A 22,481-nucleotide genomic window follows, 5' to 3' on the forward strand; every position below is an offset into this window, starting at 1 on the left:
ATATATATATGTTGTAGTTGTATATTACATCCATATTAACTACATGCATACGACATGTGAAAGGTCCCGATGAGTTTTAATAAACGTCATCAAATCGTTCCCTACATAGGCAATCTGTTTGGGCAATAGTATTGCATAGTGGGTGTGTGCTATATCACCACAGTATATCAATGGATGCTATTAGACATGGTGGATATACACAAGGGTAAACAATGGAACCATTTGATGGTTAGAGAACTGATCAAAGGTTATTTTATTATATTGTTTATCGAACGTGACCGCTGAACGATGATCACATGGGCATTAATATGTAGTCAATGATACATCGTGAATCATACTAGTGTATAGATCCTTTGACTTGAGATATCACAGTTGTGCTTCGTTCCGGAACGTATGGTTCATACGGTGTATACCACGAAGCTAATCATGTCTCGTTCAGAAGTCGTTTTGATCATATGTTGCTTGAGCGAGAGGACAAGTGATGATCATACAAGGATCCGTCAGCTCGACTGCTCCCGAGTTCCCATACGAATATCAAGAAACATGAAACTCTAAGACACTGGTCAGTGTAGATAAAAGACCATAAGAAAAGAGTTTCGATGTGGCACGTTATGATGTATTACTTGATATTCGAAAAGATTAAATATTGGATTTTGACATTTCATGAATCCAAGTTTAATCGGGATGTAATGACGGAGGGATTGGACTACATGGTAAGTGTGAGTAAGAAAGGTTCATTTGATATTATGTAAAGCTTGTATTTCATTGTGATGTAGGGGTCATGGGACATTGCTAGATGATACCACATGATCAGTGGGAGCTTCATTTTGTAGCGGAAAATGAAGTATATCGGTTAACGACAGTTTTAGGTTATATAATGATATAATGAAACGTATCGTCCGATATGGGGCCCACGACTACGTCACTATGAACCTTGAAGGTCACACCTATATTTCAAGGAAGAAAATGGTATTATGAAGCTGAAAATATTTATCCATGGTTGGCTAGCACTTTCCGAGGATAAAAATTGTGTTTTTCAAATAAGATTCGGAAAAGGGGCAAAATTGTCATTTTACACCTTTTAAATTGTTTAGAAAGTTAAAATGATTAATTTTGGGCACAAATGAATTAACATGTGTCAAATTCTCATTTCTCTTATTTTTCCACCAATGAGAATTAAACATATGTTTTAACTTGATAATTATCAAGTTTTAATGCAATAAATATGAGAGAAAATAAAGAAAAATATACATTTTTCTTTTCTTCTTCTTCTTCTTCTTTGCCGGGAAAAGCTTCTCCTTTTTCCATTTTTCTTCCTTGAATGGTGTAAGTCAAGAGATCACTTACTTTTAGTGATTCAAGCTTCCAAACTTCAAATCGAATTACAAGGTACAAGGTAGTTTACATGTTTCTATGTTTTATTTCTTGAAAAACCATGTAAACTTTTCAATACCATTGTTACATATGATGTGAACATAAATTGAAAATTTTAATTTTGTTGCCAAAATCCTTCAAATGGTATCAGAGCCAGGTTTGATCCTTGAATGACAAGAACATGTCATAATTTTAGGTGTTTAGAAGTGTTAGTGATCAAAACCTAAGCTATAATTTTTGTTATGTGTGATTGGTTCAAACCAAGTGTACATATGTTATTAGGAATGTCTTAATAGCATTGGAGAAGCTTTAAATTGTTGAAATTGTGTTGGATAACTTTTAACATAATTAAAATAATTAAAAAAAAACCCTAATTTTAGAAATTTGGGTGATTTTTAAATTAATGGTTTAATCATGATTTATACATGATTGTCATGATATTCACATGAATTTTAATCTTGACTTTACATGAGAATGTGTTTTTTAAGAAACTTAGTTTGTGAGACTTGGTGAAGGGCATGAACAAGTTGACATGATTTCCATGTGTTTGGTTGATGGAAATAACATTCAATGTTGATTGAATTGTTATTAATTCCTTAAACTATTGCTTGACTTGGTTTGATTGAGAATTGAATTCTTAATAGCTTGGATTGGATAAGTTACTTTATGAGTAACCATATTCATGCTTGAATAATTATTATATGGTGAGATGAATTATGTTTGAGTGATGAATGATTCATATATGTCATGATTTGGTGAAATGCATGACACTTGTGAATTTGGCTCATATTTGGCATGTGTTATGTATTTATATTACAATTTGTCATTCTAAAATATATTCATGTTTAAGTATGAATTGAAACATGGTTAGTGAGATTTTGGTGAACTTGGTATATGTTTTAGAAACATCAAGAGTTAGGGTTTCATGGTTGGTTTCAAGAAAAATGTAATATAGAATTTTGGTTTAAATTACTTTGTTTACTTGTTATGGTTTGATCTTGTAGACACCAAACATTGGATGTGTTTGTATTTTAGCAAACTTGAATGAAAAACATGAAATATGGTAAATTATTTGTTAAGTTTACCAAATTACAAATTTAATTTATATGTATGAATGTTTGACTAGGATGCCCAAAATGTCATGTCATTAAAGGTATTTATGATAGTATTAATGTGTGACATGTGTATGCTATATATATGAGACATAGTGACATGGTAAACATCATGCTTTTAAATGCTTAATATTATGTATGCTAGATTGAAATAGACTTAACATGTTAGATGTGTTTGTTGTCTTAGATACATAAATAAAAACTCAAGTTTGCTAATCTAGGATTAAATTATAAGATATTGGATGTCTTACATGCAAGATCAACCTAATGTACATTTTAGATATGTGATATGCTAAGTTGTATGAAAATATGATTTCTTTTGTTTATTGAATAATATAGTTGATATGTGTTCAATAGCATGCCTAAGTTTTATGTTTTATGTTATCATGTAATTTATTTATGGTATATAACACATAGTTTTGTGTTTTAGAGAACTAAAACTTTTAGGCATGAAATATTCTTACAATACCATTTAAGATATTAGAAAAGCTTTCAATGGCATAAATTGTAAGAATATGATTTAGTAATATGTCTTGGGTGACAAATACGTATCCAAAGATATATACTAGATTACCCAAGATATAAAATGACTCTTATTAATAATAATAAAATCTTCCCTAAATTTTCAATATCAAATTCGAGCCTTCCATTATGGGTTGATTAGGGTTACGTCATAAGGCTAGAAATCCTAGATTTCTATTATGTGACGGATACTATGTCATATGACATAAAATTAGTTGATTGGTGTCTAGAGTACTATTTCTGTCATTCCCTAGATTCTATTATGTGCGGGAGTGATGGGATATTATATCTGGAAAGCACGATGGGTTGAATTTGACTAGTTTACAGTGCTTAGATATATTATGTGCGGTGCTCAAAGCTAGAGGCTCATATGAATCATAGCTTACATTTAGAATGTAAAAGGAAATCGATTCCTACTTATTGAGCTTGACGGACTTAGATATATTATGTGCGATTTGTCAAGTTTGATAAGAATTTGATTCCCCACTAGAAAGTGATCCAATGAACTTTCCGAATCTTCAACCGGGGAAGTATAAGATTTGAATAAAATAGTGGGAGCTAATAAGATTAGGTTTATTGGTAATTTCTAATGAATTTGTTATTTCTTGCAGCATTCTCTCTTGTGATCTAGAATCTCAAAATGTCAACAGCAAACAATATACTCCTGAAATTGATGGACTCGCATGTGCTTATTGGTCCAAATTTTAAGGATTGGTTGAGAAATCTGACCATTGTTCTCAATCTTGAAAAGTCAGCTTATGTCTTGGAGGCACCTTACCAACAGCAGTGGACCCTGATGCCCTTGAGGCAGAGCAAAGGGCTTATGCTGAATGGGTAGATGCTGACTTACGAGTTCGCAGTTATATGTTGGCATCAATGAACTCTGAACTTCAAGCTCGGTTTGAAAACGTGAAGAGTGCGTATGAAATTATCACTACTTTAAGACAATTATATAGTGAAAATGCTCGAGTGAAGGAATATAATTTGATGACTTCACTATTCAGCATACGGCTTAGGGAGGGCATTTCCCCAGATGATCATGTTATTAAAATGATTAATAAGACTGGAGAGTTACAAGTTATGGGCACAGATTTGCCGCATAATGTTCAGGTGAGTTTGATTCTCCATTCACTCCCTCCAACTTTTAAGTTGTTTATTACAGATTATAATCTCAATAGGATTGAGCGCACTCTCCCTGATCTTCTCAATGATATTCAAGAATTTTACAATAATGAGAAGAAAGGGAAAACACCAGCTGAGTTGCTAGCTACTTTTGCCATGAGAGGCAAAAAGAGGCAAGCTCAAAAGCCTTGGTGGAGAGGTTCACAGATGGGATCTGGTGGACCAAAAGTACAAAGAAAGGGTTTTAAGAAAACCACTACCAGACCTTCTAGGATGAAGGGTTTTGGCATTGGGGCATCACGTTCTCAGCCTCCACGACTATCTGTTCCACAGAAAAAAAAAGAAGCAGGAGAAGAACAATTGCTTTTATTGCAACCAAGAGGGGCATTGGAAGAGGAACTGTCCCCTATACCTTGATGATCTGAGAAAAAGCAAAACAGGTACATATCAGTGTTATGTAATTGAATTTGAATTAAATGTTAATTCAAACATTGATTCCTAGATATTAGATTCTGCTGCAACTTCACATGTTTGTGCTTGTTTACAGCATCTGCAGAATAGTTCTGCCTTGAGATGTGATGAGATCACACTGAGACTGGCTGATGGGACACGAGTTTCCGCAGAGGCTATAGGTGTATGTACTGTACAGTTACCTACTAGACATGTAATAACTTTGTATAAAACTTTATATTTTGCTAATGCCACCAGGAATATCATCTCTATTCCAGTTTTGTGTAAAAATGGTTATCAATTTACCTTTAATAGGAATGAATGTCAAATTTATTTTGGGAATAGATTAGTAGGAAATGCTATCAATACAAATGGTTTGTATGTGGTAGAGCTTGATTTACATAGCACTATGTATTCAAAATCATCTACAAGAACTAGGGAACATATAAATCCAACAGTTCTATAGCATCATAGATTTGGTCATATTGTAGAGGATCGGATTCGACAATTAGGAAAAAATGGACTTTTAGGTTCATTGGGTTCAGAACCCTATCCTACTTGTGAATCTTGTCTTCGAGGAAAAATGATCAAGCTTCCGTTTAAGAATAAAGGGAAGCGAGCCAAAAATATATTAGAGTTGATACACACTGATGTGTGTAGCCCCTTTAATGAAATGGTCCGAGGAGGTTTTTCATACTTCATTACCTTTATCGATGATTATTCTCGATATGGGTATTTGTATTTAATGAAATACAAATCTGAAGCTTTTGAAAAGTTCAGAGAGTTTCAAAAGGAAGTAGAAAACCAAACTGGGAAAAATATTAAAGTTTTACGTTTAGATCATGGAGGTGAATACTTGAGTACAGAATTCCAGGAGTTCTTAAAAGACAAAGGAATACTATCTCAGTTGACTCTGTCATTCACACCATAGCATAATGGTGTGTCTGAACGGAGAAATCGTACTTTATTAGATATTGTACGATCTATGATGAGTTTTACTGATTTGCCAGTTTATTTATGAGGATATGCTCTTCAGACAGCACTGCATGTGTTGAATAAAGTCCTATCGAAGTCCATTCGAAAGACACCATACGAATTATGGTATGACAGACTTCCAAGTGTAAACTACCTGAAAATCTAGGGATGTCCTGCATTTGTCAAAGTGGTTAGAACTGATAAATTAGAGTCCCGAGCAGAAAAGGGTCGATTTATCGGGTATCCAAAAAAAAGTTTAGGATATTATTTCTACTTTCACTCTGATCAAAGAATTATGGTCAGTAGAAATGCACATTTTCTTGAGAAAGAGTTCTTAGAGGAAGGTGGTGCAGGAAGGAAAATTGTGCTCAAAGAAAAGTCTGGAGAGCCCGTAACCGAACCTATTCAGGTAAATCCTCCAGGTATACAATCACCTATACCAACTACAACGGCTCAAATAAGAAAGTCTGTTAGAGTGTCTCGACCTCCCGAGAGATATGGATTTCTGACAGAAAGAGATTTTGAATCTCTTCTAATGGGAGAAACTGAGCATTTAGAGGATCCAAAAACTTACCAAGAGACAATACTGGATATTGACTCCGGTAGATGGCTAGAGGCAATGAATTCAGAAATTGAATCTATGAATGTCAATCAAGTATGGACGCTCATTGATCCACCTGATGGAATAGTTCCTATCAGATGTAAATGGATCTTCAAGAGAAAAATTGGCAAGGATGGAAAAGTTGAAACTTATAAAGCTCGATTGATAGCTAAAGTTTGACACCCCTAGGCAAATCCCACATCGACAAGCTTGTGGCGAGTGAAGTGCTATATATGAGTAAGGCCCCTATTACCAGGCATGACGCGTTCGTGAGGGACCTGGCCCAAGAGATCGAGGTGAAGCGAAACAAAACCCCGAAAAGGCTAGACCGTAAGCGGACAATATCATGCAGGGGGGCAAGGGCTCAAAGTGTTGGTATCAGAGCCCAGCCCAAGCCTCTAAGCGGTGGTGGGGCAAACCTTAGCGAGGACGCTGAGTCCCGTAAGGGAGGGTGTATGTGACACCCCTAGGCAAATCCCACATCGACAAGCTTGTGGCGAGTGAAGTGCTATATATGAGTAAGGCCCCCATGACCAGGCATGATGCGTTTTAAAGTCGTGCGGGCCAAGGGTTGCCCAAAGCGGACAATATCATACAGGGGGCAAGGGCCCAAAGTGTTGGTATTAGAGCCCGGCCCAAGCCTCTGAGCGGTGGTAGGGCAAATCTCAGCGAGGACGCTAAGTCCCGTAAGAGGGGTGTATGTGACACCCCTAGGCAAATCCCACATCGACAAGCTTGTGGCGAGTGAAGTGCTATATATGAGTAAGACCCCCATTACCAGGCATGACGCGTTTTAAAGCCGTGCGGGCCAAGGGTTGCCCAAAGCAGACAATATCATGCAGGGGGGCAAGGGCACAAAGTGTTGGTATCAGAGCCCGGCCCAAGCCTCTGAGCGATGGTGGGCCAAACCTCAACGAGGACGCTGAGTCCCGTAAGGGGGGGTGTATGTGACACCCCTAGACAAATCCCACATCGACAAGCTTGTGACAAGTGAAGTGCTATATATGAGTAAGGTTCCCATTACCAGGCATGACGCGTTCGTGAGGGACCTGGCCCAAGAGGTCGAGGTGAAGCGAAACAAAACCCCGAAAAGGCTGAGCCGTAAGCGGACAATATCATGCAGGGGGGCAAGGGCCCAAAGTGTTAAACACTTTGGGCCCTTGCCCCCCTGCATGATATTGTCCGCTTTGAGCAACCCTTGGCCCGCACGGCTTTAAAACGCGTCATGCCTGGTAATGGGGGTCTTACTCATATATAGCACTTCACTCGCCACAAACTTGTCGATGTGGGATTTGCCTAGGGGTGTCACATAAAGGTTATACTAAAAAACAAGGGTTGGATTATGAGGAGACCTTTTCACAAGTCGCGATGCTTAAATCCATTAGAATTCTCCTAGCCATCGCAGCACACTATGATTATGAGATATGGCAGATGGATGTTAAAACTGTTTTTCTCAATGGGTATATTGAGGAAAATATCTATATGGAGCAGCTAATCGGTTTTGTATCCGCTACCGAGAGGCATAAAGTGTGCAAACTACATCGATCTATATATGGATTAAAACAAGCTTCAAGAAGCTGAAATATTCGATTTGATGAAATAATTCGAGTATTCGGTTTTATCAAAAATCCAGATGAGCCGTGTGTTTATAAATTGGATAGAGATAAAATTGTCATTTTCCTAGTCTTGTATGTAGATGACATATTATTAATTGGAAACGACATTGGCACTATCATTGACGTTAAGCTATGGTTAGCGAAATCTTTTTCCATGAAGGATCTTGGAGAAGCAACCTATATTTTAGGTATTCATATCTATAGAGATAAAGCGAAAGGATTAATAGGTTTATCTCAAAAGTTGTACATAGAGAAAGTGTTGAAACGCTTTCACATGCAAGACTCTAAGAGAGGTCTATTACCGTTTCCTCATGGAACACATCTATCAAAAGATATGTGTCCAAAGACTGATGAGGAACGACAACGAATATGTGAGGTGTCATATGCTTCGGCAGTAGGTAGTCTCATGTATGTCATGTTATGTACACGACCAGACATTGCTTTTGCAGTTAGTGTAGTAAGCAAATATCAGTCAAATTCTGGAGAAAGACACTGGACAACAGTAAAAGCCATCCTGAAGTATTTGAGAAGAACCAAGGAGTTGATACTAGGTTATGGGGGTTCAGAGTTGACGCTCAAAGGATACTCAGATTCTGATTTTCAGTCGGATGTAGACGATAGAAAGTCTACGTCTGCATTTATTTTTGTTTGTAATGGAGGTGTAGTTAGTTGGAAAAGTGCTAAACAATCAACTACTGCAGACTCTACTACAGAAGCTGAGTATATTGCCGCTTCAGAAGCTGCAAAATAGGCTGTTTGGATGCGTAAATTCGCCACAGAGTTGGGCGTAGTTCCTCAAATGAGTCAACCAGTAATTCTATTCTGTGACAATACTGGTGTCATTGCACAGGCAAAGGAACCAAGAGCGTATCAAAAGTCAAAACATGTTCAACGAAAATATCACATCTTGAGAGAATTCGTTGGAGCTGGAGATATTGTCATTCAGAAGATTGCTTCGACAGACAATCTTGCAGATCCACTAACTAAAACACTGACGCAAAGACTGTTGGACCAGCATCTAAAGAAGATGGGCATTAGGTACTACAGCGATTGGCTTTAGTGCAAATGGGAGTTTTTGTTAGAATATGCCCTAAAAACCAATCGCTTTAATTGGTTTTAAGGGTTGTATATCTTGCATATACATTATTAATAAAAGAAAAGTTCTGTTATACTTCACATGTTTTCAACGTCACTTATATATATATATGTTGTAGTTGTATATTACATCCATATTAACTACATGCATACGACATGTGAAAGGTCCCGATGAGTTTTAATAAACGTCATCAAATCGTTCTTTACATAGGCAATCTGTTTGGGTAATAGTATTGCATAGTGGGTGTGTGCTATATCACCACAGTATATCAATGGATGCTATTAGACATGGTGGATATACACATGGGTAAACAATGGAACCATTTAATGGTTAGAGAACTGATCAAAGGTTATTTTATTATATTGTTTATCGAATGTGACCGCTGAACGATAATCACATGGGCATTAATATGTAGTCAATGATACATCGTGAATCATACTAGTGTATAGATCCTTTGACTTGAGATATCACAGTTGTGCTTCGTTCCGGAACGTATGGTTCATACGGTGTATACCACGAAGCTAATCATGTCTCGTTCAGAAGTCGTTTTGATCATATGTTGCTTGAGCGAGAGGACAAGTGATGATCATACAAGGATCCGTCAGCTCGACTGCTCCCGAGTTCCCATACGAATATCAAGAAACATGAAACTCTAAGACACTGGTCAGTGTAGATAAAAGACCATAAGAAAAGAGTTTCGATGTGGCACGTTATGATGTATTACTTGATATTCGAAAAGATTAAATATTGGATTTTGACATTTCATGAATCCAAGTTTAATCGGGATGTAATGACGGAGGGATTGGACTACATGGTAAGTGTGAGTAAGAAAGGTTCATTTGATATTATGTAAAGCTTGTATTTCATTGTGATGTAGGGGTCATGGGACATTGCTAGATGATACCACATGATCAGTGGGAGCTTCATTTTGTAGTGGAAAATGAAGTATATCGGTTAACGACAGTTTTAGGTTATATAATGATATAATGAAACGTATCGTCCGATATGGAGCCCACGACTACGTCACTATGAACCTTGAAGGTCACATCTATATTTCAAGGAAGAAAATGGTGTTATGAAGCTGAAAATATTTATCCATGGTTGGCTAGCACTTTCCGAGGATAAAAATTATGCTTTTTGAATAAGATTCGGAAAAGGGGCAAAATTGTCATTTTACACCTTTTAAATTGTTTAGACAGTTAAAATGATTAATTTTGGGCACAAATGAATTAACATGTGTCAAATTCTCATTTCTCTTATTTTTCCACCAATGAGAATTAAACATATGTTTTAACTTGATAATTATCAAGTTTTAATACAATAAATATGAGAGAAAATAAAGAAAAATATACATTTTTCTTTTCTTCTTCTTCTTTGTCGGGAAAAGCTTCTCCTTTTTCCATTTTTCTTCCTTGAATGGTGTAAGTCAAGAGATCACTTACTTTTAGTGATTCAAGCTTCCAAACTTCAAATCGAATTACAAGGTACAAGGTAGTTTACATGTTTCTATGTTTTATTTCTTGAAAAACCATGTAAACTTTTCAATACCATTGTTACATATGATGTGAACAAAAATTGAAAATTTTAATTTTGTTGCCAAAATCCTTCAAATGCACCCATACATAACATATATATATATATTTAAAAAAATTGGAAGTATCTCAAAACAGGGTTAAAAGACGTAAATGCCCCTGAAACGTATCTGAGGGTATTACAATATCATTATTTATAAACATAGTCTAATTATTATTATTTATGGATACGTTACTGGATGCATCAACAGTGCCCCAAATTGTTCAAACATACTCGACACAAAATGGCAGGGCTAGATAATAGATCTTGAAACTCCCCTCAGGAAGAAAGAGCAATCAGTAATAAATAACAGGACTGAAGCTCGGCTGAATGTAAACATGAATATGCATATTTTGTAGACAGATTTGACCTAATTCCAAGACTTTTGAAATTTGATTTTGCAAAAGAAAACACCATAGTGAAATAAATATATTTGTATTATTAATATCTATATATTTATTTATTGTTCAGTTTGAAACATTATTTATGTAAAGCACACATGTCAAGCTAGTTCATACGCAAGGAACATATCTCTCATATAGATACCGGTCTTAGTAGGCACATGAAGTTTTCACTAGGCTAAACGCATGTTTCCAGCTCCTTCATGCAGCTGATATGACCGGCTTGGAGCAACAGAAAGAACACCTTCTTTGTCTGTCGTAAAAAGAGCTTATTATGTATATATACTTCAAGATAACACCTCATATATAAAGGCAGATATGATACAAGAATAAAAGCCCCTTAATCACCAGGATTAATAACAAAGACATTAGTACAGAAGAAGAAACTTGCAAAAAATTGACAAGGGAGACATTTTCTGTCATATAATATGCATCCTTTTATTGCTAACAAGCATTAATGTCCACCTTACTCCACCAGAGACAGAATGTCATACTGAAAATGCCAATCTATTCATACTTATTCAAATGTTTAAAACTATCAACTTTGAGGTTATGCACTTTGGACTCTACACTAGTCTAAAAGCTAAACATAATAGTGTAAATAAACAATTGATCCTCATACTTGAAATATGATATCTTCTGAAGGGTAAAACTTAAGCATCAAATTTAGACAAAGAATATTGTTTACAGTTGGTACAAATGCTCCGCAACATCAACACTAACAAGAAGAAAAAAAAAAAAACCTGATTATAAATACTTATAATATTAGAGCGGGTGTGAATTTATCATTATGACACAAATTTAAATAATTTAGAATCAAAATAAGACCAACATGGCACTTCAAGAGGGGTAACACCTGAAGAATTTTACTCCTAAGAAATAATTCTTTATTGTCTTCTGTCAAACAATACATTCATTTCTCGCAATATGGCTTCATTTCAAAGAACAAAATTTATTACCTCCACAATAATATAAAGCAATTTTAGTGCATGTTTATAACAATTTTCATGTCCAAGGCTCAAGCAAATATTAAAAAAATAATAATAATAATAAAAAAAATCCCATCCAAAGATTAGAATCAAATAATCTAACCTGCTAACAGGCGGTTTCAGTCTCAGAAATAACTTAATAATATCCAGAAATTTCTAACAAATTTAATATAGAACTAAAGATTTTTATCGTGAATTATTATTCCAAGGAAGGTTCCGAATGAATTTCGATATTAATAACTTACTTTTGATATCCTCAACCTGCTTCGGCGTCAGACTGGCTGAGAATCCACTGGCAGCGTTATTGTAACTATACAACAACGCCTCCTTTGCTGCATGTTCACTGCACAAAATCCCTTAATTCCTCATCTTCCAAAATTTAATCAAGAAAACAAAAATCTTATACATTCGACATCCAGAAAACACCAAAAAAAAAAACTAAATTCACTGACCTGCCGAGAACGGAGGAGAGGACTTGAATATCATAAGCTTCAGGATCGACGCCCTCGGGGCGCTGCATGTAGACGATGTGAACCTCGGGTTTGGCAGAGGCAGAATCGGTGGAATCAGCCATTTGGAAGATCAAAATCAGCAAGATGAGAATGCGGAGAACCGACGGTGAAAAGCGCTTTTGGATTAAGCTTCCCTCCATAAGTGCTTTTTGTGTTTTTATAGAGATTTCTTTCGACACGTTAAAAGTTATTTGCTTAGCCACCAACTCAAGGGACATCTGTTTTGTAGCCTCCGATATTTGATCTCGGTGGGCTCCCCTAAGGCTATTTTTGTCTTTTTGATCAATTTTAGACGGACACGATTGGGGTAATTTTGTCTTTTTAATTGCCATTCTCGGAGTAGGGATAATATTGTCTTATAAATATATATATATATATATATATATATATATATATATATATATAAAAACAAGCGTAATGTACTATTTTAATGTGACAAATTTTTGTTAGAATATGAAGTACAATGGAAATATTTATATCTTGACTGTTGTTTAACGGGTAATTTAGTCTTTTTACTTTAAAAAAAATGGCTGGTATCACGGTAAGCAAGTAAAAATTAAGGGTGGTAATGGCAAATTTAAAGAATTTGAGTTACTATTGAACAATGCGCAGGTCACTTCCTTTTATTTATTGGGAAGAATAAACTAGGTGTAAAAATATATATTCCTAATTTATTTATACAAACAATGGTGATAATATATAATTAAATAATACAATTATTTTTTTTTCTCTTGTTTCAAAATCATCTAATTATATATAATCATATTAAATTATATAAATAATTTTGTAAGATTTCTATATATTTATTTATATAAATAAATTTCAATAATTTTTAACTTTAAAAGCAATTTTTTTAATTTTCAGGTATTAAAAAATAAATATTAAGAAAATATTTTTTTTTAAATTATTTGTCGGACTATTTTTGGATCTCAAACTAACCATATTATACAAGATTTAGAAATGAAGAATTGTATCTTACTTAAACAATCAAAGCCCCTGCCATGCCATCTTTGGGAATCAGGAAAAAATGAATTTGACCATTTGCTGAGCTCAAACGGTTCACTTGCTTGCTAATATTAACAAATCTTCTAACTCATTTCCACTCAGTCATACATTTTTCTGCATTATTTACGCTTGTTCTTTTCACCCTATAAAAAGCAGCAATCCACAATTTTATTTGAAATCTGTCAGTATACCACTTCAAGGAGAAACACTGATATAAGCTGAATCACCCTATAACCAAAATGGAAGCTTATACAAGGGGAGACTGGATTTTCGAAGGCAGTCAACTGTAAAACATGCATCTATCAATAACAATATTATTAATTTAAAGCCAAAAGAATTCATATTGTACAAAGAGGGGCGTACCATATTATAGCCTTCATGCTGCGGAAAGAGTCCGGATTGCTGGGGGTAAGTTTTCCTCAAGTCTCTACCAATACATATACATCCATGAAAAGTGAAAATTTTTACTACAAAAATCTTCCAGGTTCTGGGTAGACAATCATATACAGGTAAATTTAACAATAGCAATTGTAAAAATTTTCTATATTATGATGAAGAAATTAAGTAATAATCCAAGACTGTCTGATCATGATGTCCACAAGGTATGCATAGCATGTAATTCAGTCATATCAGTGGACTTCAACGACATTTTGTAAAGTGCCCTGAGCTTTCCGGCATCCCCTGACTGAGTGGATGGAGTTAGCTGGGTAATGGGAGAAGATTTGTTTGAACTTGCGGAAAGTGACATTGCTAACATTTTTTTCAAAAGCATTTGCAACTGATTCCAGAATTTGGTGCTTATCTCAGGATAGTCAGTTGACAAAGATCTAGAGAAAGTTTCAGATATAAGGCGTCCTTCGAGTAGGTGAGATAGTGCTGATTCCAGCATCTAAAAGAAAAAAGAAATTATCAGAATCAACCATGAAAGAAGGCTACCAATGCACCATAATAAAGTATTGGTTATGTGTAGGTGCTGTTGCCACAAATTATTGATTTTGCATTAGCAGAAAGTAAAGTTTATATCACCACATTTTCCAACAATTAAGATGGTTAGATCTAAATTTATTTTCAAGACGGATCTATATAAGTATAATGGAACTCAATGAGCCTAATACTGACACAGTCCAACAGCAATGAAAATACTGAAGTTTTAGAGGCTTCCTAGAAGATTTTCCACATTAAAATGCACAAGCATTATAGCAAAATTCTACAGAATTAATATTTGTTTTAAAAATCAAATTTGGATGCAATAAAATAGATGCAGACAAGATATGAAAAGGGGCTTCCATAGTAATAGGAATCAAAGAAGTCTAGAACATACTGCATTTGAGTGTAAAGGGCAGGAAAGTGTGAATGAAAGAGCAGATCTCTCTATTAGAATAGTCAGGTACATGGTGGGATGTGTCGTGGGACCATAAAAGTCCACAGCTTTCTGCCAGTTCCTGTCAGCCAGGGAAGCATATTGTTTTACCCTCTGGACAATGCTGTTTTCCCCTTTAGGCAAGTTATTTTTCTCATGATCTGATTCCAAAAACTTCAAACAGCAATCCCTTTGGTAACAAGCAAGTTGAAAATAGGCATATGCAGCCTCTTGTTTGCGTAAATCTCCCATTGATTCATATATAGATAGCGCCTCTCTGATTGCATCATTGGCGGATATCTCATGCTTCCTCAATACTTTCCTAGATCTTCCATCAGAAAAAACAGATAACTCTTTCAAGACTCCATTTTCATAAACTTCAGCAGTTGTATCTTCTCTCGCCAAAAGCATGCCAAGCCTTAAATAGGTATGGGCAAACTGCGTATATAATTCATTCCTCAAGCTGTCTGAAACTGAACTGGCCTCTTGCACAATAGTATTCAGATGCGACTTTGCTGCCGCATAATATCTGAGTGATTCACTGTATTCCAATTTTGCATTTTCCAGTGATTGTTTGTATGCATTATGAAAGATTGTATGTATTTTGAAACCTTCAACCTTTGATACCATCTCTTCAGCCAATGCTCGTCTGCCATGAGCCAAGTTACAGTTAATCAAAATAATGTTGGTGTGGTCAGAAATGTCTTTAAACAAATTTATAGCCTCAGCAAAAGCATGTTCAGCTTTGTCCAATTCTTTCCTTTCAAGCCTGAATCGACCCAGTTCATTGCAAACCCACCCTTTCTTTTTCAGAACAGATTTCAGTTCTTCTGAAACAGTAGGAAGTCCACCCAATGCCTTCCTAGCTTCTTCATAACAACTTAGTGCAACTGAGAGGTTGTGTTCGACATCTCCAGCAATGGGACCCTCAAGGTATTTAAATATCCCACCATTTTTCACTTTCGGAGCTTCTCTCACAGCAATTTCAGCATGTTCAGGCACTGTGAACTCCACATTATGTGTTTCCAATGACTCTTCTGCTTCCACTGGTGCATCACCACCTTTGTTGAGTTGAAAATTTTTGTTATGAGGACGCTTTCCAATCTCATCCTTCTGATTACCACATGCTTCATTAGGGTCTTCCAAAAGTGAGTATGTAGCATTCTTAACATGTGATCTCTTACTGTGTTTTCTGCCATATAAAACTGACCGTTTATCTGCACTACTACTAGCGCTACTTCCACTGCTGGCCCTATCACTCTGGCAGCTGCAATTTACCAAGGAACATGAACTGCAGTTCTGGTTATACTGACCCAGCTTCCTCTTCAGCCTTTGGACTTCTTTGACTACCTCTGAAGACATTCTTAACTCCCTGGTAGAAGGTTTGCTCCCTGCTTGTATTGATATCTCTGTACCTTTTATCCTATGGAATTCGACATAAACATCTCCAACTAGAGTCCATGCCTTAGACCAGAAGAGATACGTGAACGATAATTGCTCAAAAGTAAGACAATCATCATTGGTACTTGATTTCATTTCTTTCAAATCACCGACAAAAGATCTAGTCCTTTTACTTCTATCATTGAATGCTATTTGCGGTAAGAAGCTTTTAGTCATTGAGGAAATAAATTTTGTGTCCTCAAGATGCTGAGGCATGGAACCATAAACAGAACAAGCTAACTCTACAATCTTCAAAGCTTGATGTAATTGCCCATCCTCCCTATGAGCTTGCCCAAGTGCCAAATAAGATTCTCCAAGAAGAAGAACAAGTTTCCACAACTTATGGTCCAATTTCGATGTTGGAAGCCACTCCCAAATGTCACAGACTTCAATACAGTCAGCATCACCACAAGCACAAACAGAGAAATCCACAGGTGGAGACCCATCATCAATTCCAATGCCCTGGTGGAAAATCTCTGGTTCAGAGCTCTGTAGTTTGCGCATCCATCTGAGAGACTTAATGGCTTGTGAAACATGATGTACTGCAGCTAACTTGGAGGAGATCGGATCAACTACAGTTTGGACCACATTTGTTGACACTGGAGGTGCTGCACACACCACAGAACCTTCATCACTGCTAGAACAAGACAGATATCTTTCCTGATCTCTCAACTCCAAGTCACCAGATTCTATCAATTTCTGAGTAGATGACACATTTGCTTCCAAAGTCATCTTCACAGAAGCTTCTGACACCAAACCTTGCAAAGCCTTCTTATCTTCACTCAATTCTGCATCCACAACTAATGAGTCCATTTCAAGGACAAAAGGTTCAGAAGAACTACTAATTGGGTCTGTGGATTCTTCGTTAGCATCATTAACCGTAATTTCACATTCAAAAGGCAGAGATTCAGATGTTAATTCCAGGCCTTCTTCATAATTCAAAATGAATCTAGCAAATTGCTCATGAGCAAACGCCCGCACAACCTATTTAGCATAACAGTGATCATCAATATCATGTTCCACAGTCAAATATGACAAATTGGAATAGATCAAGTATAAAATTAGAAGTCATGTACCAGATGATCTGGCTCATCCAGAAATTCCAAACATTTTTGAAAGAATCTGGCACACTTAGCCCTATTATCAGGCGCCTACAACAAAACCATTAAAATTAGCAACAGGAAAGCCAGAAGCTTCAAGATGATACCAAACAAAATTGTTATAATTTTTCCACACCATGGAAAGTGAAAGTCTGTGAGCAATTCGGTACAGGAGAGTTCCCAAAGAAAATAATGAATCACTTCTTCCCCTGTAAATTAGAGGAATAGAGCTTGAGCTGTCTTCACAAGCACCAGTGGTATGGTTCTTGGGAATAACAGAAAGATCAAAAAGTTGAATTACATCTTCACCAGCACTTTTGTATAGCTGTCAAAGATGATGTCAGATAACCAAAACAAAGTTCAGTAACATTAAAGCATAGCATGGCTGTTCATGTAAAAATGAAAGAGAACAGTACCCAATAAGCACCAGGATCTTGCTTGCAGTTTTCTTGAAGAAACCTCAAAACTGAAAGTCCGTTTTGCTGGACAACATGAGGATGAAAAGCAGGTGTACCATCTTCAGAGATGCCTTTTAACAAAAATATGTCATCTGTTTTCAGAAGCTCATAACCCTGAACAACACCATTTTCATGATAACAGATTGCCAACTCAGGGACACTTGTCATGACATTGTCAAGCCAGGCTTCAAGCCATGTCAAAGGAGTAACCTGACAGGAAGAATGACGTGGTTGGAAACAGTCAAGTCATGTAGAAAAAATGAAGCTAAATAAAAATAATACTTAAAAATTATTACTAAGTTAAAACCTGTCGAGTGACATCCCACAAATGCAAGCTCACAGCAGCATATTTTTCATTACTGAACAAAAGCAAATCACTACCCAGTAGCATGTGGAAATTGTGAAATTGCCAAAACAAAACCCTTAAAAATCCATCATTTCCAAGTCTCCTATGTTTTTCAGACTCTTGAATTGAGCATCTAGGCTTTTCACCAACATGTGAGGCCATTTTAACAGGATCATGGCCCTTATTTCTCCTGTTCTTCATACTTTCCCAAATGTAGTTATCCTGTTTGAACTGTGGATACTCCGTACAAGGTTCAAATTTGTGCTTTCGAGCAACATCATCACTTTGTCTCACAAAATGGGATGCATCATCCCCAGGAAGAACTGATGAATTTGATTGACTCTCACGTGGTGAATGATGAGTTGGTGGACAATCACAAGCCTCCATTCTAACTGAATGCATTGCAAAGTTCAAAAATAAAGATTGATCTGCACATTTTGATTGACTGCTATGTCTTCTGAGCAGCTTCTCTCCTTCTTCAACATCAGACCTGTGCTTTGCATAAGTTTTAAATATTAGAACTCTGAACAGAATGACCAACAAAAAAAATAGCCACAAAGAAACATACCCAGTATTCAGAACAAGTGTCTTGCCAACACGGTGAACCGCAATTGACAATCGAGCCTTGGAATATGATATTTTAAAGATTTGTTTCAAAATGTCTGCTGGAGCAATCACATCAATTTTGTCTCCATATTCTACCAAACCAGATACAGCAAGGGCTTCACATCTCCTGCTAAGATTTGATGCGATAGCACCTTCTCTACTAATATCTGCCATGTTGATGACCAAAAATTAGCTGATGTTGGATGTGCTACCGGTCTCATGTTACTTTTATAGTCATATACAACTTTTGGCTATTAAATAATCAACTTATAGAATTAAAAATTCCTTAAATAAGGTTCAAACAACCCCATACCTACTGTGCTATGAATTTGAAGTATTAACAAGCTTTTCTCAATCATATAGCATACCACCACAACTATACACTGTTAGTAATCATATTTCTTCTGTAATCCGAAATATATGTCAGATTCTACAATAGTAATATGATAAAAGAAAATCATCATTGATCATGCCTTCATATACCTATCAAATCCTTAAACTCATTTCTGTAACCATAAATACCAGACACATGGCACATATAAGTGAAAGAGAAAGTGGCAACAAAAGAGTCAATTCGTCTTTAGAGGACTTTTGCATTTTTACAAAAAAGTGGACCTCCTTACTTAACATCCCCTAATATTGAATGAAAAAATTTCAACCCAACTTCAGAGTATCCAAAACTGCAAAATTTGTCTTTTAACATCTGCGCCAACTAATAGGAGTCCAAATTCTTAAAGAAATCCAGACATCTATATTTGAGATTTTGGAGATTGGGTGTATGCAAACTCCAACCCACCAACAAGTTTCGACACACCATGGTAACCAGAAACTTCTGGCCAGATATTTCAGTACATTTCAAATTCAGGACACCATAGGTGTTGTTGCCTATAAACGTCGACTACCACCAGACATTGAAATACATAATGCTTTCCATGTGTCCTTAGACCAATCCATGCACCAATACACGCTTTTGCAACCATTCCATGCACAATCGGATCTCCAAATCCCACCCACATGCTATACTTGATAGACATATGGTCAAACAAGAATGTTGTCTCTGCCCAAATTCTAATACAATGGAAAGGTCAATCCCCTGCAAAGGTAGCAGCTCAACTTCCAATAAAATGGCAAGGTCTATTTCTTACAAAGGCTATGTGGGAATTTGTCAACGAAATGAGCTCCTGTTTTCTCGATTTCTCCCTTGAGGACAAGGTTCTCAATGAATGAAGTATTAATGTGAATTCAAACAGACAACCCTAAAACTTTGCCTTTTAACAACAAGCATCTATTGGATTAGATGCCAAGACTAAAAACTACAATTCCTTTCAATTTTACAAGTCCAGATTGCATCATTATTATCACATAAAATAATTGCAGCTGTTAAGGTGGTTGTTCATTAGAGGGAATATATGTTGCCAGGGGTGTGAGTGTTATTCAATTGTATGGAATTGATATTAATGGACTACTGTAACTAAATGCATTGATAAAGGGTAATGAAAAGTTTCCTTCTCTCATTCACAGATTTTCTTTCTCTCTGTCTAGAATTTCTTCTTCTCTCCAAACAACATTTTCCTTGTTCTGTTTCTTTTCTGAATCAATTTTCCCAGGTTGCATCAACTTAAGAAGTTTGTATAGGTAGCATTCCTCTAAATATAAACTTAAATAACGCACATAAAAATCAATAAATGTAGAAAGAAATGACAAGGTCTATCTTTTGCAGACACTGCAGCTCAACTTCTAGTACAATGGCCAGACATATCTCCTCCACAGGCTACCTGGGAATTGGTCAACGAAATGAGATCCAATTTTCTTGATTTCTCCCTTGACGACAAGGTTCTCAGAGGAGGAAGTATTGATGCGAATTAAAACCAACAACCCCAAAACAATGTCGTTTAACATCGGACATCCATTGGATTAGCAGCCAACACAAAACACTATGTTTCATTTCAATTTTAAAATTCCTAACAACTCATTATTATCGTATAAAATAATTACAGCAGTTAAGGTAGATATCCGTTAGAGGGAATACGTGTTGCTAGATATGAGTGTTATGCACTTGTATGGAACTGATGTTGAGGGGCCCTTGTAACAAAATGCAGTGATGAACAATAATGAAAAGTTTCCTTCTCTGGTTCTCATATTTTCTCTCTCTCTCTCTCTCTCTCTAGAATTTCTTAGTCTCTCCGAACAATATTTTCCTTGTTCTGCTTCTTTTCTAAATCAATTTTCCCAGGTGGCATCAACTTACGAAGTTTGGATAGGTAGCATTCCTCTAATTATAAACTTAAATGATTCACATAAAAATCAATAAATGTAGAAAGAAACGAACCTCCAGTGGCTTTAGACTGTACGGCACCAATGGGAAGAACCTTTTCCGGAAAATTGGGCACAACCGGGAGCCTATTAAGATCCGTTTCAGTGGGCAGCATCCTATAGCGAGGAGCGCTAACTCTACAAAACCCATAAACAAAAACCGGAGTTCAAATCACAATACAGTGTAAATAAAAAGAAAGAAAGAAAGAAAGAACAAATTGTTACGTTTGCGAAACAGGAGAAGGGACGAGAGCTGAATTGAAGGCTTCATGGAAGGACTTGTCGGTGGGAACTGGAATTGAACCGCAGAGGAAACCCACCGGTTTGGGTTTTACGATTTCTAAAGTTCCCACGCACTGAAGCTCTTTGGAGCTTGATACTGGTGCTGGTTTTTCCATGCTTATTTGCTTGTTTCTGAAAGAAACGGAGGAAATTTATTTCTTCTCTCGTTATGGAATGTGCTGGAATTCTTCTTAGGCCCAGAACCCAAAAGATGTATAAATCAAGTACACAAAAGGATCTCAATAATGGCCATTATGGCCATCATATTCCTTTTGGGTGTCTTGCAAAAAGAGATGGCAATTGCCTTGCAAAATGGGCCTTCGGCTTCTTCCCGATGCCCGTCAAAGACAGGAATAAAGATGAAAGGCAAAATCATTAAAATCCTTCGTGATGAGGTGAATGTTTTTAAAATTGGGAACTAACTATTTCATTTTTGATTAGTTTGATTGATTTAATTAAAGAATTAATCAGTTTAATTTATTATCAAATTATAATAAATGGATTTTATTTAAAAATTTATAAAAAATAAAATCAATTAAGATACTTATACATATAAAAATTAGAATATATTTTTTTAAGAAGTAACAATTATTCATTTGATTTCAATGAAACAATTAAAATAAAAGTGTTTCAATCTTATGATATTAAAAAAATATAATTCTGTAAATTATTACTTGTAGAAGACATTTTAATAGATATAAGATATTTTTTTTCTTTTTTCTTTTATTTTTTAACTCATTTTTTCTTACAAACATTTAGAAATTCATCTAATCTAATAAAAATAATTAAATTACTCAAAAATAGTTAAAATTTTAAAAAATATTCATAATTTTAATCAAATCTAATCAAACTCGATTTTGATCGATTCATCTAGTTAAACCCAATTTTTGATTGGGTTTGATTGGTTCAATTAAGAAATCATTTTTTATATTAACCGGATTGACTTGGAGCCAGTCTCAATCCGGTTCTCGATTAAACTAGTTGAACCAACCAGTCTAATTCGATTTTAAAATCATTGGATGACACAGAGCAAGGATAATCCCTTATTTGTTCATTCTTGGGTTTGTCACTTCTCATTCCTTGTATCTATATATTTTTTAAACATTTACATGTTGAATTATTTTAAGATAGTGTTTGATTAATTAATACAAAAATAATTTTATTAATCTATTTTTTATTATTTACATTATTTTTTTGTCAAATAATAAAATATTATAATAATATATTGT

The 22,481-nt window shown here is 35.7% G+C and overlaps 3 protein-coding genes across 3 annotated transcripts; 1 reads left to right on the forward strand and 2 right to left on the reverse strand.

Moving 5' to 3' along the window:
* Positions 1 to 8,046: 8,046 nt before the first annotated feature.
* On the forward strand, positions 8,047 to 8,523 carry LOC123229726 (secreted RxLR effector protein 161-like). Its single transcript, XM_044655646.1, has one exon. The coding sequence runs from the start codon at positions 8,047 to 8,049 to the stop codon at positions 8,521 to 8,523; it is 477 nt and encodes a 158-aa protein (XP_044511581.1).
* A 2,336-nt stretch (positions 8,524 to 10,859) lies between these two features.
* LOC123230002 (subtilisin-like protease SBT3.4) lies at positions 10,860 to 12,553 on the reverse strand. The gene is made up of 3 exons (XM_044656086.1): positions 12,283 to 12,553; positions 12,076 to 12,173; positions 10,860 to 11,094 (listed from the first exon to the last, which is right to left on the reverse strand). The coding sequence occupies exons 1-3, from the start codon at positions 12,480 to 12,482 to the stop codon at positions 11,015 to 11,017; spliced, it is 378 nt and encodes a 125-aa protein (XP_044512021.1). The 5' UTR covers positions 12,483 to 12,553; the 3' UTR covers positions 10,860 to 11,014.
* A 1,092-nt stretch (positions 12,554 to 13,645) lies between these two features.
* LOC123229649 lies at positions 13,646 to 21,462 on the reverse strand. The gene is made up of 9 exons (XM_044655569.1): positions 21,196 to 21,462; positions 20,987 to 21,108; positions 18,620 to 18,824; positions 18,013 to 18,541; positions 17,664 to 17,915; positions 17,384 to 17,572; positions 17,224 to 17,298; positions 14,669 to 17,131; positions 13,646 to 14,236 (listed from the first exon to the last, which is right to left on the reverse strand). The coding sequence occupies exons 1-9, from the start codon at positions 21,366 to 21,368 to the stop codon at positions 13,934 to 13,936; spliced, it is 4,311 nt and encodes a 1,436-aa protein (XP_044511504.1). The 5' UTR covers positions 21,369 to 21,462; the 3' UTR covers positions 13,646 to 13,933.
* Between the last annotated feature and the right edge of the window lie 1,019 nt (positions 21,463 to 22,481).

This window comes from Mangifera indica, chromosome 11, assembly GCF_011075055.1.
Source record: "Mangifera indica cultivar Alphonso chromosome 11, CATAS_Mindica_2.1, whole genome shotgun sequence".
NCBI classification, from domain to species: domain Eukaryota; kingdom Viridiplantae; phylum Streptophyta; class Magnoliopsida; order Sapindales; family Anacardiaceae; genus Mangifera; species Mangifera indica.

What these genes read in the sequence shown, in the direction of transcription:
- LOC123229726 (XM_044655646.1), top strand. Translation starts at nt 8,047, where the DNA reads ATGCAAGACTCTAAGAGAGGTCTATTACCGTTTCCTCATGGAACACAT.
- LOC123230002 (XM_044656086.1), bottom strand. Translation starts at nt 12,482, where the DNA reads ATGGAGGGAAGCTTAATCCAAAAGCGCTTTTCACCGTCGGTTCTCCGC. An exon ending in CTCTCCTCCGTTCTCGGCAG is followed by an intron (nt 12,174 to 12,282) that starts GTCAGTGAATTT and finishes GATTTTGTGCAG; the next exon opens with TGAACATGCAGCAAAGGAGG. An exon ending in GCAGGTTGAGGATATCAAAA is followed by an intron (nt 11,095 to 12,075) that starts GTAAGTTATTAA and finishes TTTTTACGACAG; the next exon opens with ACAAAGAAGGTGTTCTTTCT.
- LOC123229649 (XM_044655569.1), bottom strand. Translation starts at nt 21,368, where the DNA reads ATGGAAAAACCAGCACCAGTATCAAGCTCCAAAGAGCTTCAGTGCGTG. An exon ending in TGGATGAGCCAGATCATCTG is followed by an intron (nt 17,132 to 17,223) that starts GTACATGACTTC and finishes TATGCTAAATAG; the next exon opens with GTTGTGCGGGCGTTTGCTCA. An exon ending in GCCCTTTACACTCAAATGCA is followed by an intron (nt 14,237 to 14,668) that starts GTATGTTCTAGA and finishes TTTTTCTTTTAG; the next exon opens with ATGCTGGAATCAGCACTATC.